This window comes from Poecilia reticulata, linkage group LG3 (assembly GCF_000633615.1).
Source record: "Poecilia reticulata strain Guanapo linkage group LG3, Guppy_female_1.0+MT, whole genome shotgun sequence".
Classification (NCBI taxonomy): domain Eukaryota; kingdom Metazoa; phylum Chordata; class Actinopteri; order Cyprinodontiformes; family Poeciliidae; genus Poecilia; species Poecilia reticulata.
The window spans coordinates 9395570-9412673 of record NC_024333.1 but is presented as its reverse complement, the minus strand read 5'-3'; the positions used below and the strand labels follow the sequence as shown (position 1 = coordinate 9412673).

The following is a 17104-nucleotide window of genomic DNA, read 5'->3' as shown; positions in this document are numbered from 1 at the left end:
TATATATCTCCAAAATAGAAATTCACGGTGAATTGACACAAATATTTATACATTTTAGCGCGTTTAGGTCAGTGAGCTTTATGTTTCTGTCCATTACTACTAAGCAAACGCCTCTTGGTTGCGTGCTCTGGAAGGGAAAGAGGTAGGAGGAGTATTACTCATCTAACAGGATCTGGGCTGATGTGAGCTGCTATCAGGAAACGAAAAATGAAAGGAATACAGGTCAGACTAAAGGACCTCCTGCGATGCTTATCGGTATCCAAACCTGCTCCGGGTTTCTTTGAAAGACAGTTTCACACGCAGATGCTCTCTCAAAACAAAGGCAAGCAAGATGGAGAACACAGCGTTAGCTTAGCTAGCCTACCTAGCATTTTGTAATTGACAGGCTTTGGTTTTTGTCTCATGTCACAGTACATATTGTGCTCATACAGTGTGTTCGCCACCTTCTTTGTTTGATTCTAGTATGTCATTAACGTGAATCACATCTACAAATCTTAAATGGCTTCGTTTTACTCAAAGAGCTAATGTAGCTTTAAGGTTTAGTTTGTTTACACCTGTAACTGTCGCGAGAATCTTTTTAGCGTCATCTATAGTTGCTATGGCAACAAAGCTTTGTTCTGATTTAGTCATATTTTTATTTCTTGCCCAATTTTGGACTATGTGGTTTTGTTATTATAGCAGGTTATTCGAGATAATAAAAGTGAAAAGTTAGCATTTTGTGTTGTATAATTCTGTTTCCGTTTTGTGACGTATGCGGACGTGACGTGTGGAGGGCGGGAAAACGCGGGAAAAACAGGCTTCGCTTAAAACTAGGGAAGCAGGTCATAGTAGAAAACTGTAGTTTTTAGCGTTAAATTTGCAAACACGTAATTATTTTAGTCAGATCAAATTATTGTCAGTTGTATACTGGGATCACGTTGCCATCATGCCTGTCCTGGATGTTACAGATGTGTCTGCAGTATCTCCATCCAAGAGAGCAAGAACAGAAACAAAGACTGAAGAGGAAAAATACGTGCTTAGATTTTCTAAACTTTCGGAGCATGCCACAACACCTACACGAGGTTCTGCAAAAGCAGCAGGATATGATCTCTACAGGTTGGTTTTTATTTTTCCTTGCTGTGTGACTATTCTGTTTTCTTTGCAGCCATTTTTAATTCAAGATATTTTTTTTGCATTTTTTTTTCTGATTTATTTATTTTATTTTATAATTTTTTTTAAGCCGGTGTATCATAATGCTAATGCTGTTGTGTGGCAGTTTGTTCTGTCTCCCTATTTTTTGTTTGTTTGTCCTTATTAAAATGGAAAAATAACTACTAAACATATGTTGAAAAAAAAAATCAAGATATGTTCATTGCTTTAACAGAACAGACAGTCTTCTGTGTCTGTTTTGCAATATATGGTACTAGAAATCTTATTCGTTGTAGAGTTTTCTGCACTGTCACATATTGAACCGTGTGTGAAGCTGTTTGCTTTTCATTTGACACAACAGTGCTTATGATTACTCCATTGGTCCCCTGGATAAGGCGATTGTGAAGACAGACATCCAGATTGCTGTTCCTCATGGCTGTTACGGCAGAGTTGGTGAGTTTCTGACATGCGGCTTGTGCTCCTCAGTCACACTTCCTGTTTGGCTCATGTGAATTCAAGCTTTTTATATTTCTTTCTTTCAGCACCAAGATCTGGACTGGCAGCTAAACATTTCATTGATGTTGGTGGTGAGTCTGAGCAGAAATGTGTGCCTCAGATTCGCATAATCAGATCATGTATTTATGCATTTCGACTGCTTGTGTGTGTGCGTGTGTGTGTGTGTGTGTTCACAGCTGGTGTTGTAGATGAAGATTACCGGGGTAATGTAGGAGTCGTGCTCTTCAACTTTGGCAAAGAAACATTTGAAGGTGAGTTCTGTCATTGGTATTTAGGCATAGGAAGGTTTATCAAAGGTCCCCTCAAATGACAGATACTTGATGTCATTGTTGGATCAAATTAATTTTATGCCCCCTGGTGGAATACAGTGGCAACAGCCTGAAATGATTCCCCTGGTGGTGAGTTTTTCCATTTGATCTAAAAGCTGGAATATTCAATCACACTTTTTGTAAATTAGATTTAATGTTATCTAAAATGATCATGTAAAATGAATGTGGACTTTATTACAAAAAAAAGTTTACCTTTTAAAATTGTTAACATTTTGCCCAGATCACTGTGCCTTTCACTTAATTCACATCTGTACTAACAGTTTTTATCCTTAGAAGCATGTTGTTTATGTAAAGTAACTTCCCAATGTCCAACAACACAATAACTTTGTTTTAAGTCAGGTTTTTTTTTTCCCCCCACCAACCAGGAAATTGATACGGTGCAGAGCTTACTGCGCTGAATGACATAAAAGGACATGCTGTCTATCGTCCAAGTTAATCATTGTCTCATGTTGCTCTTCACAGTGAAAAAGGGTGACAGAGTTGCTCAGCTGGTGTGTGAGAAAATCTGCTACCCAGATCTGGTGGAGGAAGAGGTAAACTGACCATTTTGACTTTCACTTGCACTCCTGCCTTTCAGGTGTTTCCAGTTTGTCTAAACTTGAACTAATGCAAGGTATGAACTGAAAACCAAAAGGGGAATGTTCAGTCTGGTTACAGCTTTAACCCTTTGCTTCTTGATGGTGCACTGGAAAAAAAAACAGCTATATGCATTGATCAGAAATTGTTTAATAGCATCACTTTTACAAATAAATGTTCTAGGTTTTTAAACATTCTTGCACATACATTTCCAAATTGTCTATATATACACAAGTAAGCTAAGTAATTTTTATTTGGCTTGTTTAATTTGCTCAATTTTTTCCCCCAGACTCTCGATGAAACCGTTCGTGGTGCTGGAGGCTTTGGATCTACTGGGCGCAACTGAGGGCTCCATCATGTTACTGTATTAGCAATAAGTTGTTCTTATATGGTAATAAAAATTAGGTGCTAATAAAGCTATTTTTTTCATACATAAAAGTCCATTTATTTTTTACTAATTTCAGTTCATTGCAGTCGTGTTGTTTCATTCAACAATGCTCCACAAGCCAAAAGTCTTCCAAACCTCCACAAGGGGGCAGTAGTAGACAAGAATTCAAACTTGTGCTTCAAATCACATTCCTTTGCAAGTGCAGTTTTTCTCCAACATGGGGTGAAAGTTTGAGATACTTTGGCGTATTGCATCCGGCTATTTGACTTAATCTGACTTCCACGGGCCGAAACATTCCTCACTTTGATCAAACAACTGCAGAGGAGGAGCGGCGTGGCTCGGCTGTTATAACTGCTTGTTATTTTGACCCTGATGAAAGAGGGGGAGGAGGAAATAAAACCACATGCATACACAAAAAAATATGTTTTTATTGTGTGGATTTACAGCTAAACCCTCACTGATGTGAACAGAGAACCGGCTGGTCTGTAACAATGCAGCACTGATTTTACTTGTGAGAGAACATGTGGCCACAGAGACCTCAGTGCATAATCATGAAGGCCCAGGTTTGGCATCATCAAAATGTGGTGTGTGTGTGTGTGTGTGTACTGCATGTCTGTATACACTGTTTACAAAGGAAGTAGTTGGTCATTATAAGCACCATTATGACCCCCTCTATTCCAGGGGCTTCCTATAGTTTACAAATGCTTTATAGATTAAAAGTGGCACTGATTATTACAGTATAAACACAATTTACATACACAGAAGAGAGCGGACAGGCTTTGAAGCTAGTTGTTGCAGCGGCAAGGACACGGATTCTTCAGAATGACCGACGGGATCATATTTGACTACTAAGGTCTTGGGTTCGTAGTGCAGTGCATTCAGAAGTCTGTAGATGTGTTGTTAGCACCAATACGGATACGGATTATTGGATCAGTGGGAAAGATGGGAAAGCAGAGTTTAAATAGGCAGTAGGATTCATTCAAGCTCAGATGTGGTTACATCTCAATAGTCCACAGTGGGTTCCTTCCCTCTCCTAAAAACATTCCCCCCCCCTCCCCCAACTGTTTTCATCTTTCCTCGTCTGGGGAAGAAGACATTCCCTATAACTTCTCAAGGGGAGGAAATTAATTGATATCAGACTATTGTGACTCAACCCATTCTTCTCTTTCGACCAAGTTGAGTTAATAAAATAGCTTTCTGCAGCCCGCATGCCCCTCCAAGTGGCATCTGATTCCACATATCATCATATGACATTTAACAGTAAAATAAAAACCTATTCACACTCTCGACAGTGCTCTAAACACAGCTGGAGATGTGTTTCCTTAGACTTCAAGCGAACATTTCCTCACTTAGCTGCTATTCCTTTCATAGAATCTGTATCTATGATATGTAGAATCATCTTTGGTGATCAAATGGTGTCATAATCCCCCCTTCCCACTTTGTCTCTTTGGTGGCGAGCCCCTAGTTGCCCCTAGCTAGTTATTCAGAGTCTCGATTGTTTGGCCTTTAGGGCAGTGTGAGCATGACGCTGGATCGGCAGCTGCCAGCAACATCTGCCCCTCTCAGTCTGGTGATGGTTAATGGAGGACGAGCTGCACCCTCATCTTCAGTACATCTCCCAGCTGTCCTGTGAGGTAGTCTTTATCGTGTTGGTCCTCCAGCTCGGCCAGCTCTTTCTTCCTGTACAGAGGGACGCTGCTGATTTGAAGGTCGTACGCCCCCGGCGGGAGGACCTTCTTACTCAAATGCAGGTAGCTGACTCCGTCCCTCTGGTTGATTTTGAAGAGGCCTTCTTCGTTCCCGTTGTCGATGCTGTAGCGCACGTGGTCGCTGAGCGCGGACAAGGCCGGGGTGAACTCCAGGATGTGCTCGCGGTAGCTGAGGTCGCTGACATTCAGGTGCAACTGGAGCGTGCTTTCGATGTCCATGCTGGCCAGGCTTACTGCGTTGTCCTCGGTGAGCTGAAGAGTTAAAACAAAACTTTGTGAAGTTCACCTTTCAACAGAACTAATTCAACAGTCAGGTCACACTCTGTACATTTCAGTCATGCACCAACATGATTTTATGCTCGTTTGTAAATTTTTAAATGAGATTTTTGGTTAAATGCTGAGAGATGTCATCACTAGTTGTTTAGCTAATTGTTAAATCACTTAGCATCACAGTCCAACCCTTTATTGTCTTTTGCAGGGATGCCAAACACAGGTGACGCAGTAATAAGAAAATGAAATATCCACCTCACCCTGCACACACCCTCCCTACAGTTATATATGCTGTTGACAGTTTTCGTGCTGTGCAGATGCGCTTTCTTTTTTCTTTTTTGTTTAAACAGGGACATGTTTAAAAAAAGAGATGGATCTGACCAAATCCATCTGTTCATCAGATTTGGTCAGATCTGATCAGCAAAAGATATAAGGAGATGAGGTTCCTGTTCCAGTAGGGCAGCAACTCTGAAAGTACGACTGAAGCACCAAAGTTGGTGGTTGAATTGTGATAAAATACTTTTAACAGATTTGTACTTTTCCAAGGTACTTTAAATTTTCTGTTTTTTTGTTTGCTCACATCATGCTAGATATGTGTGAATTTACAAGAACACTTCTCTCATGATGATGTCAGTCATGAACATTTTGAGCACCCAAATCCTCCTTGTAGGGGCTTTTTTTTTAAACATCTAGACACAAACTGAATTCGACAACTGACAGACTACCAGCACTAGATTAAGCATGCTGCCCCAGTCGAAGTTTTTGAACTGATTATCCTCCTCAAGTTTTCCAGTCTTTCAAACTAATTACCTGCATGTCTTCCCCAGCACTATCGTGTGTCGAGTTGACACTGCGACGTTTGCGTCCTTTCTTCGGGTACCCGTTTATCTTACACTCGTAGCAGGCTTCTGGGGAGAGTGAGTTGTCATCCTCCTCACCTCCCTGTCCGCCACTCACACTGCCACTCGTGAAGCCAAGACCTGTGACACAGTGCCTGAAGCAGAATCAAAGCGGTCAGTCAAACTGAAAACACGGCGGCCGCTTTTCATTTTCCCGAATGTCTTAAATTGTACCCTTGTCCAGCGCGGTAGTATCCAGGTGGGCATCCACAGAGGTAGCCCCCGTCTGTGTTAGAGCAGCCAAACTTGCACGGGTTGTGGCTGGTGGAGCACTCGTTGACGTCTGCGCAGCCTCCGGTGGACTGCTCGTAGTTGAAGCCGGTGGGACAGAGGCAGCGGAAGCTCCCCAGGGTGTTGTGGCATGACGCTCCCCCACAGATCTGGCTGTTCAGACACTCATTCTCATCTGGGTCACAGGAAGTTGGTGGGAAGAAAACAAACATGGGGGGGAGGTCATTCCAGTGAAAGGACACAAACAATGCTGGGAAAGTCTGTTCTAAATCTCGTCAATATGTAGAGAGACCTAAACTAGAAACAGGGGCCTGGCTTTAAAGTGGTGGAAAAAAATCTCGTGATTCAGTTTTGGTTTTATTATTTCTATCAGGGGCAAAAAACTTTTTTAGCTTAGCGAGTTGTTTTAGAGTATTATTTTGCCAACGTTTAAATAGGTGAATGACAATGTACTTTAAAGCGCTTCGGATCCTCCGGACTAGATAAAGTGCTACACAGGGACAGGTCATTTACTATTTAAGTCATAAAAGACTTCAAGCAAAAATAACAAGAAGAAATGTAAAAAATGTTTTTCAATTTCTCGTGACACTGAAAACATTTGAACAGCTCATTCTGAAAACGCAGCCTCTGTTTGATATTTTAGCAACTACATCATCCTGTGTCAAAAAACAAACAACCAAAAAAAACAGTGCTCACCAACACACTGGTTCCACTGGTAGTGCTGAAGGTAGCCTTGGGGACAGCTGCACCTGTATCCACCCACCAAGTTCTGACAGCCATGCTGACACCTGTGGTTTCCGTCGCACTCGTCCATGTCTGCCAGGGACCAGCACAAATCACCATGACTGAAAGTGTCTCATTTCTGTTACCAGTCTGTTGATTGCTCTCTTGTTTTTCAGACCTTCACAGCTCTGTCCACTGGGATCTAATGAGTATCCCCGCTGGCAGTCACAATTGAAGCTACCCGGAGTGTTCTGGCAGACCCCGTTGGAACCGCATAGATTTGTGTCAGTTGAACATTCGTTGTTGTCTGTGCAGAGGGAAAGAGGAGGTTCAGGCAGGGGAGCAAATGGGAAGATGACCGTGACCTGGATTTACAGCTGAAACCATACTCTGTGTTCACGGTTTAAAAAGACACGGAATCCTTTTTTTCTCCTTTCTGTCTGATATGAATTCAGATTAGACTTTTACAGTTTTATGTATGTATTTTATGCAAGTGTGGGTATTGCCTGGATTTAATATTCACATGACTAAAAGTATGAATTCATCCATTCATTCATTCAACTGGTGTATTTAACTAAATATGGCATCACAAAGGAAAACATTATGCGGAAATATTGAAGCAACAGACCAAGACATCTGTCAGTAAGTTCAGTATTGGACACAAATGTGTCTTCCAAATTGACATTTACCCTAAGGACAATTGGTCCATGTTTTGGACTGGCCATTACAAACTCCAAATCTCAATTCCATAGAAAATTCAGTCAGTTTTTGGCATCAAGGCTCAGTAAAACTGATCAGGTTCTAATATTGTTCTGAAGATGGAAAAGTTTGAAATAATTTTGGTATCGGGTAAAGATCATGTCATTTTTTGTGTTTGCATAGCTATAGCACTAAAATTGAAATATAACAAGCTTTCTTCTTTACAGTTATGGATCTGATCAATTTGACGGTGTGAAAATTCAACAATGCTAATATAAGTTTGCAAAAAAAACCAAAAACAATATCTTTTTAAAACTTTTGATAAAAATGTCCTAATTGAACCTGAATGGTTTGTTTTATTCAACTGACGTAACTATTTTCATTGGAATGAACAAACATTTGAACACGAGTCAAAAGTGCAATCTCAATGTTTTAACAGCTGGTCGAGATTTCAGAGGTGTCCACTGAAGAGCTTTCAAATGAAAGACCCTTTTGGTTCTTAAGGTTGCAATTCTATCAAGAAATATTTTTTATTATTCATGTCACACCCATATTTTTCTAACCTCATTACTTGTACAGTCTCACACCTCAACATCTCCTATGAGTCATTGTTGAGGTCATTCTTGATGTCCCAAATGAGGGTTCCCTGTGCTAGTTTTGATATGAGGTAATGCAAGCTGCTACATTCTCAGGGTAAAACAAAAAATACTTATAGATATATAATTTTTTCTTCTTTTTTTTCCACATGACACAGAAGAAAAGGGTAGTAGCAAGATGGCGGACCTTGATGCCCTTCAAGTGCTACTTCTTTGTTTAAAAATGTTTGTTCAAATAAATCCTGCATTTTTCATCTACTGAACCAGCTCAGCATACAGCTTCTCATTCTGGGTTTATTCAGAAACACTGGACAAGCCCAGAATATAACCAACTGGTGGACTTCCTGAGCAGACCACTGCAGATTCTTCATGTTTTCCACAATGATTGTTGTTTCTTTGTGTATGAATGTGATGTGGCAGTGATGTCATGGCTTGCACTGAAAAACTAGGTATTCCATGATGGTTGAACCAGATTTGGCACTCAACAATCTCATTCTTCCATTGAAAACACAGGACATTGGTTCAGATCGAGAACTGGCTCGAGCTCTGGACTGTGCTGGCGGAAAACCCTATCATGGTCTCAGTCTTTGTCTCGCCTCACTCAAAATCTTGGTCTGGTCTTGGTCTCAAGCTAGACCAAGACCAGTAAATACAGTGACACTGAACTACCTTTAGTTAAGGATTTCATACCATAAAAATGTCATTTTACAAAGACATACACGTGATTAAAATAGAGATGGATGACGAGGTAACCTACTTCCTGCATATGTTTTACTTACCAATGCAGGCAGTGTGGTGCTGGGTGAAGCCAGGGGGACACTTGCACGTGAAGCCGCCAATGGTGTTAACACACAGGAACTGACAATTATGCTGTTTGGTTGAGCACTCATCCAGATCTGAAAGTGCGAGGTTCAACAGGATGAAGCATTTGCTTTTCAAGAAAATTCAAAACTGCTCAGATGTTGAACTAATGTGCTTAAGATACAGTGAAAAGACTCGCACGCTCCTTTCTGAGCTAAATCCCTGTGCTTGTACAGCTTTTGGCCTACAAATGAACTGCAAAGGCAGCAGACACCGGACACACAGAGGGATACTGTAGAGGGGGGAGGACTGAAGCTACAGTAAATACAGATGAAAGAGGCCCTCAAAAAGGGACAGCATGAATACACTTGTTTAGACTTGTGAAAACGCTCGGTAAACAGACACACAGGCGGATGCACTGCATCACAGTTCCTGAACACACACATGCACACGCACTACAGCTGCTCTAACCTGGAAGCTAAGGAAGGGTTCTTTGAATATTTCGGGGTTGTGTTAGTGCGTGCATGTTTTGTGTATCACCTCTGCAGCTCTTTCCGTCTTCCTGCAGGACGTATCCTCGGGGGCAGGAGCAGAGGTAGCCTCCCTCTGTGTTCTTGCAGATGAAGTTACAAGGCTTAGGTGCCTGTATGCACTCATCCACATCTAAAGAGGGAGCAGAAAAAAAAAACAAAGAGTAAAACAAAAAGGCAGAAGAGTTTGGATGATGCTGCTAGCAACTCCATAATGGGGCATGTGGAGACCGGCAGATCTGGGTTGGGAGAACTTCAAAAACAGAGTTTCAGCTCTTCACTAGACAGCAGAAACAAGAACAAGAGGAAGGAACGAGTGTGTAAGGATTAAACAATCGGAGCGCGGGTCGTGCTTACCCACGCACTGTGTGCCAGAGATGTCGGTGGTGTATCCAGGTTTGCAGACGCAGTTGTAGGAGCCCAAAGTGTTGAGGCACCGACCATTCTTGCAAAGGTTTCCCATCACTCGACACTCATCAATGTCTGAAAGGAAACAGGAAAGGTTTACCCCACAGACGTTTATGAAGCTGCGATATGGGAGTAACGTGCAAAACTCTTGACTTTGGAATACCTCTGCCGTCAGTGGTGAACCCAGGTCCAAGTGGACACATCTTCTTGTACTGGGTGGTGGCAGGCAGGGGGCAGAGCTCACAGGTGGTTCCCCAGCCTCGGCCTCCGTCGCAGCAGCACTCCGACTTGGTCACCAGGTTCCTGTTGCTAGAACTCATCTGACACAGCGTGGTCAGAACTTCGGTGAAACAGAAGCCTTCGCGGTTATCTGAACAAGGAGAGAGGCAAAGAAGACGGAAACATGAGAGAGAGACCAGCAGAGCCTGTGGAAAGCAGACGATACCACCCAGACGGGACCTGACTTCACACGCCAGACGTAGATAGATAACCCACACGCCTCTATCGCTGCTGTCTGTGAGGAGGAAGATAGCTACACAGACATGAGTTTTTAAGTGTCCCTCTGGAGCTTTTCTCACCAAGCTTAACACGGTACAGCTGCCCAGACGTGCATATGCAGACAAGGCAGGAGAGCTTTTCCTTGTCTCTGTCTGGATAGAAGCAGACAGAGGAAAAAGGGCCCCACTTCCCACGAAGACAGCAAGGCCATTTCAAGAACACTCAATGATGCAACAAGTAAGAGCAGCGTCTCTGTCCGAGCATCGTCCAAACAATGAAGTGGAACGACAATGAAATTAAGACAACAAGGGTGAGCAAGGCGTGCACAGTGAATTAACAACTACTTACCGATACATTCTGTCTGTGTGGGGTTAGCGACGAATCCTTGGTCACATCTGCAGCGGTAGCTTCCAACCGTGTTCTCACAGCGGCCGTTCTTACAGATTCCTGGCTTGGCCGAACACTCGTTGAGGTCTAAGACAAAAACCACAACAAAAGGCAAAAATTATGTGTTGTGCTGTGTGTCGTCATGTTTAGTTAATTTAGTGTGCTGCTGAGATAAGATTTTTATTATTATTATTATTATTATTATTAGTTCTGGGGTAAAGCTGACACAACACACCGCATTGCCAAAGAAAGTCTTTAGTGTTCTTTCAATATGCTTGGATTAGATCAGACTTCCGTAAGTCTGATCTATCTCTTTTCTTCATGAGTCATCTCAAAAGCTATTGCTGCATTTACCATTGTTTTCCTTTCCCATTGGGAGAACTCACTGGCTCAGTTTTTGATGGCATTATTGCTGACATCAGCTATGTGTTCTCTTTTTTTCCCTAAAGGATTTACTTCTGGTGAATCACTTTATTCTTTGTTTATTCTACCTTTTCAAACCTATGGCTGTTTGAAAAGTTTAGGCCCGTTTAGGCTACTGAGCCTAAACTTTTGTGGTTCCACTCCACAGTGACGGCATGAATGCATAAAACTGGAATGAATTGGATAGATTAGGACTGAATTTAAATTTAGTTGAACAGTTCCAAAGAGACAGGATCATGTTAAAAACTGCATATGTTTTTTTTTTATCCATATCCAAAACTAGAAAATCATAACAATGTCAGTGAAAGCAGAGCAAGAGCCGCATAATGTTTACCCATGCATCCATCTCCATTGGGTGGCCGTGTGTATCCAGGTGAGCAGATGCACATGTATGTACCAATCAGGTTCTTGCAGGCCATTCCTCGGCTGGAACAGTCATCTATACCATCTTCACACTCGTTTTGGTCTGGAAAGTAAGACAACAAGCTTCAAGTCAGCAGAAGAAGCAGAGTTGTTTTTTTAGGAACTTTCTCAGTGGCCTTACTAAGACATTCAACATACTCCAACTCTGAGGTCTTCTGGATCAGCAGGCATGAAGTTGCAGATTTAACAATCTGTTTGAAGTTTTACTCTAAACAGTGATGTTACGATTGCTGATGGGCTCCTCCTGTTTCAGTGCTTCTCTACAAATACATCTGTTGCTATGGTACCTAAGATATTTTAGAGAGTGGACGTATAAACAGGGACTTGACTGGTTACAGTTGTCAGACTGTTTTAAGTTCATCCCAGACAGAGATTCACTGAAGATCTTGCTTAGATAACTAACAAGTTATGCAACTTTATAGGAGGGGGCCACTATGTCTGAGGGGCGCAGAAAGTTTCCGACCCACACTACACGACCTAGTACACAGACCACATATGAAAAAACAGTGAGACTGAGTGGAGGTACCTTTACACATCCTCTTGTCCTCGCGCAGGACGTAACCCGTGGGACATTTGCACTCGTAGGAGCCGACCACGTTAACACAGCGGAACGCACACAGCAGAGGATTCTGGGCACACTCATTGATGTCTAAGGAATCAAGAAAAAGTCAGTTGTCGAGACTGCAGGACAGAGGACAGACTTTCAGGCACGCTGGCTCTCATACCTTCACAGGTCATCATTGGCCCGGGCTCGAAGCCGTCATCGCACGCACACTCAAACCCGCCGACGACGTTAGCACATGTGCCGTTGCCGCACGGGTTTCCGATTTCGCACTCGTTTGCATCTGCATCGGAGGGAGTTGATTAGACCTTGGCTTACAGGAACGAGGGAATGAGACAAGTGAATAAGATCGGGGTTACATGCCGACACTGTGAAACCAAACAAACTTACCTTCGCATGTGACTCCGCTGATATCAAGGCTGTATCCCATTGGACATTCACAGCGGAAGGATCCGTCTGTGTTGATGCACTGACCGTTAATGCACGGATCGTTGAGGCATTCATCGATATCTGGAATCAAAATGAATAAATAAATCAGCACAACTTCAAGAAATATAGAGCAGATGAAACTTAACGTAGCTTTTGCTTAGATTATGGTCATAAACCTTTAGGACTATCATCTGGTCCCCGCTTATATCCCTCATTAGGACACAGAACACGATAAGCTTCTGCGAATAAGAAACAGGAAAAGTCACAAATTAAAGATAATATCTGTGCCAACATTTGTATGCTTTGCTAATTTTGTATGTGTGTCAGGAAGGATACTCACCCTCATCTTTCCTGGGGCAGATCTCACAGGGACTTCCCCATCCTTGGCCAGGCATAGAAGTGCAGCAGCACTCCGCCTTAGACGTGTTCAGAGCCTTCGGTGCCAGGCAGCGTCCGTTTTCAAACTTGGTGTAGCAGTAGCTCACACGGATATCTGAGGGTCAAAACCAACAGAGGAGAACAAATGAAGCAGGCAGAAAGGAAGACCACTGATTCAGATCTACAAAGTTCCGTAAAAAAGTTTAGGAAAACATTTGTTTCATAAATTTATGGGAGTTCGTTCCTATATGTAAAGCTATCTCATTCCACATCTGAAGTTTTAAGTATTAGAAGATAAAAACAACATATTGTGGCTCCATCAGGTCTTTGAACCAGTTAAATGCAGTTTGCACACATTATGTAGCTTATTATTATTATTATTTATTTTATAAATATGTCAGTGAAATATTTGTAACTTATGTGTGAAACAATAGAACGCTACACAGTGGCACAGTTGGTAGACCTGTTGCCTTGCAGCAAGAAGGTTCTGGGTTCGATTCCCGGCCTGGGTCTTTCTGAATGGAGTTTGCTGCATGTTCTCCCTGTGCATGCGTGGGTTTTCTCCGGGTACTCCGGTTTCCTCCCACAGTCCAAAAACAAGACTGTCAGGTTAATTGGCCTTTCCAAATTGTCCCTAGGTGTGAGTGTGTGTGTGCATGGTTGCTTGTCCTGTGTGTCTGTGTTGCCCTGTGACAGACTGGCGACCTGTCCAGGGTGAACCCTGCCCGGAACATTAGTTGGAGATGGGCACCAGCGACCCCACTGAGGGACAAGGGTGTAAAGAAAATGGATGGATGGATGTGTGAAACAGTAAGAGTGTGGTGACAAACCAGGAGGAGGAGGGGAGGCCACTGTTTTTCAGAGAATCTGTTAAACTTATGGGGAGGTGGCCCTTTTTTCCCCCCACAATCACTGAAACAAACAGAAAATCTCCATCTTATGAAGAAGCCACCTTCTTCATAAGCCCTCCAAAAACATAGTTTGTTTCAGATTCAAAGGCGATCTCTAAAACAAGAGGAGGCCGACAGGGAAAGAAAGCCAGTGAATTCACTGGTCCAGCTTTACTGTCGATTCTTCACTTCTTTGCGTCACTTCTTTTTTTATTTTTCCAACAACTACTACCCGTGAGCAATTTGTACAGGTAAATGCAACATTTTTATTTTTAAAACACTGCATTGGTTGGATCAATGCAAACTTCTCAGAATGAAAATTCTTTGGAAGAAGGTCAAAAGTGAGCTGGAAAACTTTTCCTGGATAGAGCCAATGGATGAGCTAGTGCTGCCATCAACCAGGCCGTACTTTAACTAAAACAGATTGAATTTTATTTCAAGTTGAATTGAACTGGATGTATTTAGCAGAACAATTGCAGATCTTGATATAAGTGCTCGTTGCCCAAGCGGCAAAGTCTTAAGAGCATCCTCACAAAAACAGAAAAATCTTTATCTGCTAACAAATCATCCATCCATCCATTTTTTTTCACCCTTGTCCCTCAGTGGGGTCGGGAGGGTTGCTGGTGCCTATTTTCAGCTAACGTTCCGGGCAAGAGGTGGGGTTCACCCTGGACAGGTCGCCAGTCTGTCGCAGGGCAACACAGAGACACACAGGACAAGCAACCATGCACACACACACTCACACCTAGGGGCAATTTGGAAAGGCCAATTAACCTAACAGTCATGTTTTTGGATTGTGGGAGGAAACCGGAGTACCCGGAGAAAACCCACGCATGCACAGGGAGAACATGCAAACTCCATGCAGAAAGACCGGGGCTCGGACCCAGAACCTTCGTGCTGCAAGGCAACAGCTCTACCAACTGCGCCACTGTGCAGCCGACTGACAAATCAGTAATAACAAAATAGAGTTTTTTTGTATGGCTCACCACTAAACAGCGCCCCCACTGGTGATGTGGTTGACCAAAGTCAGAGTCACAGCTTCTGATTGGTAAAATGCTTTTTCATTGTCAAAATCCTGAGGAGGTTATTTTCCACTTCATAACGCTCTAGATTAATATTTTTAATATTTTATTGTAACTCAACAAAAAAACTTTTTTGAGACTTCTTGGTCTCACCCAGTGCCCCATTTCAGCAAGAACTTCAACTGGATCCAAATCGGACCATGTGGCTTGACTGAATTGTACTGAATTGGATCTGACCTGAACAGAATTTGGACTGAACTGAATTCTACACGACTGGATATGACACAGATGGATAAAGTGCTTTGAGGTGACATTTGTTATCAATTACCGCTCTATAAATAAACTGAGCAGAGTTTAATTCGGAAAACTTCTGTTAGGTCTTAGGAACATGGTAATAGTCATGCTGCGGGGACCAAACAGAAGGCCATTGTTTAACTGTGTACAAGCAACATCCAACTGCAGCCCTAATGATAATGGTCTTGTTTTTCTCATAACATGTGTATTAAAAGAAGCTGGTGTTTTTCTCAGCAAATCAAATATGTTTTCATTTTTTCCCCCCTCAAGAACATAAACTGTATAATTCTCTGCACAGAGTTGTGTGTTTTTCTTTTTCCTCTTTGACTAAGCAGCGTCTTTCTTGTAATGAGAAGCACATGGCAGTGCCCTCCTGCAATCTCTGGCCTTCACTGCACTCAGCACAAATAAGCTTTCTTCACACTCACACACACACACACACACACGCACACACACAAACGCACACACACACCTGGCTCAGAGGCAAAAACCACATACATGAACACCTGGTGCTGTGAGAAAAATGTTCAATAGTGTCATGTTTCTTTTCGCCATAGCCGTGATTTTTTAGCCGTTCCTTCGGGGAGACTGATGGTGCTTTATGACGATGTGGCGAGCAAAAATGTCGACAAGACATATTTTTATTTTTATTTTTTAATCAGAAGCAAGAACAACCTCTTAAAAAACTCAAAATGAGATTTTGAAATAAACGCAAACTTGGAAAAGAGCAGAAGGTCTCATAGTGATTGGTGACAACTGATGTGGAAAACCTTCACTAGTAGTAAATCAAAACATATTTAACACAATCAGTAAAAGTTGAGCACATACCGGTTTGTTTGACATCAGAGATTGTGACGTTCTACCTAGTTTTCGTTTTTACAAACTGAATATATAGAGATGTATAACAGTGAGGATGACTGACTCTTAAAAATAAAATCTGAGGAAATTCTTCTTTGGAGAAGAAAATAGTTTTGAGCATGCCACTTGAAATGTCAACATTTTAGTTTTTCCCTAGTCTAACGATGCAGAGATTGACGGATTTACACAAAATAAAATCACAATAATATTTCATGCACAGCTGTGGCTCAAGTTCATTGAAATGGAGCTAACCCCACTAGAACACTGGTTCAGGAAAAACATTAAAAAAAAGACATCAGAATATTAAGTATATGACATAAAACCTACCATAAACTTTATAAATCTCTGTGATCTTAGCAAATGCCTCCCTGTTATTAACAGAAACACATTTTCTCTGACAGCCAGACTTGGGCTTAAAATTTTAGCACTTTCTAAAACTGAAGAGCGAAGTGGAACGCAAGCTGTAAACTGATGAAGTCATCACTTCAGTGTTTGGAGAGGGAACTCCCTTATAGAGAACTCAGCACAACCCCACCCAGCCTAAGAGCGCACACCAAGTATGTGTGAAGGCACACACACACACGCACACGCACACACACGCACACACACACGCACACACACGCGCACACACGCACACACACACACGCATGCATGCAAGTGAGGAAATGGAAAACTGATCTGCTCAGAGCCACCCTTGGTCTCGTCGAGGCTGAGGCAGCAGAACCAGCTGGAAAAGAGTAAGCTGTCATGAAACAGCCAGAAAACTTTACTTCATCTCTCTGCTGAGAGCTTCCCAACCTTCTCCCATGAAGCAGATGCATGCAGCAGCGTCACAGTTTCTCTTTTCATCCACCCACCACTTGCGCTCACCTAAGCATCGGCGTCCCGACGCAGAGAGCTGGAAACCCTTGGTGCACTCGCAGGTGAAGCTTCCCTCGGAGTTGGTGCATTTCCCAAATGTGCAGATCTCAGGAGACTGGACGCACTCATCAATGTCTGACGAAGGATTAGGAATGTCATCAGCCACAGTGCTCAGAAATTAAAACTTTGAAAGCACATTTGGGATTACATTTATTTAGGAATGATTCGATTTCACAAACATTTGTAGGATTGAAATGGACAAAATCAACAGCTAAA

The 17104-nt window shown here is 42.4% G+C and overlaps 2 protein-coding genes across 3 annotated transcripts in view; one reads left to right on the top strand and one right to left on the bottom strand.

Moving 5' to 3' along the window:
* The first annotated feature begins 95 nt into the window (after window positions 1–95).
* On the top strand, window positions 96–2980 carry dut (deoxyuridine triphosphatase). The gene is made up of 7 exons (XM_008404596.2): window positions 96–322; window positions 948–1095; window positions 1490–1581; window positions 1671–1715; window positions 1821–1895; window positions 2436–2506; window positions 2839–2980. Exons 1-7 carry the CDS (start codon window positions 208–210, stop codon window positions 2893–2895), a joined length of 603 nt encoding a protein of 200 aa, XP_008402818.1. The 5' UTR covers window positions 96–207; the 3' UTR covers window positions 2896–2980.
* Window positions 2981–3345: 365 nt separating this feature from the next.
* The window catches only part of fbn1 (fibrillin 1), a 67583-nt gene continuing 53824 nt past the window's right edge, over window positions 3346–17104 (bottom strand). For both annotated transcript variants that reach the window (XM_008404597.2, XM_017304114.1), the window contains 17 exons: window positions 16838–16963; window positions 12866–13018; window positions 12702–12764; window positions 12487–12606; window positions 12260–12379; window positions 12061–12183; window positions 11446–11577; window positions 10650–10775; window positions 9967–10173; window positions 9753–9878; window positions 9406–9528; window positions 8844–8960; window positions 6948–7076; window positions 6743–6862; window positions 5990–6221; window positions 5727–5910; window positions 3346–4898 (listed from right to left, as the gene is read on the bottom strand). In XM_008404597.2, the coding sequence (XP_008402819.1) occupies window positions 4515–4898; window positions 5727–5910; window positions 5990–6221; window positions 6743–6862; window positions 6948–7076; window positions 8844–8960; window positions 9406–9528; window positions 9753–9878; window positions 9967–10173; window positions 10650–10775; window positions 11446–11577; window positions 12061–12183; window positions 12260–12379; window positions 12487–12606; window positions 12702–12764; window positions 12866–13018; window positions 16838–16963 (2585 nt within the window). In that variant the 3' untranslated portion in view covers window positions 3346–4514. The remainder of the gene's footprint in view (window positions 4899–5726; window positions 5911–5989; window positions 6222–6742; window positions 6863–6947; window positions 7077–8843; window positions 8961–9405; window positions 9529–9752; window positions 9879–9966; window positions 10174–10649; window positions 10776–11445; window positions 11578–12060; window positions 12184–12259; window positions 12380–12486; window positions 12607–12701; window positions 12765–12865; window positions 13019–16837; window positions 16964–17104) is intronic.

Excerpts from the sequence above, each read along its gene's own strand:
- dut (XM_008404596.2), top strand. The coding sequence starts at position 208 with ATGAAAGGAATACAGGTCAGACTAAAGGACCTCCTGCGATGCTTATCG. Across the intron at positions 1,582-1,670 it reads TGGCTGTTACGGCAGAGTTG|CACCAAGATCTGGACTGGCA; the intron begins GTGAGTTTCTGA and ends TCTTTCTTTCAG. Across the intron at positions 1,716-1,820 it reads ACATTTCATTGATGTTGGTG|CTGGTGTTGTAGATGAAGAT; the intron begins GTGAGTCTGAGC and ends GTGTGTTCACAG.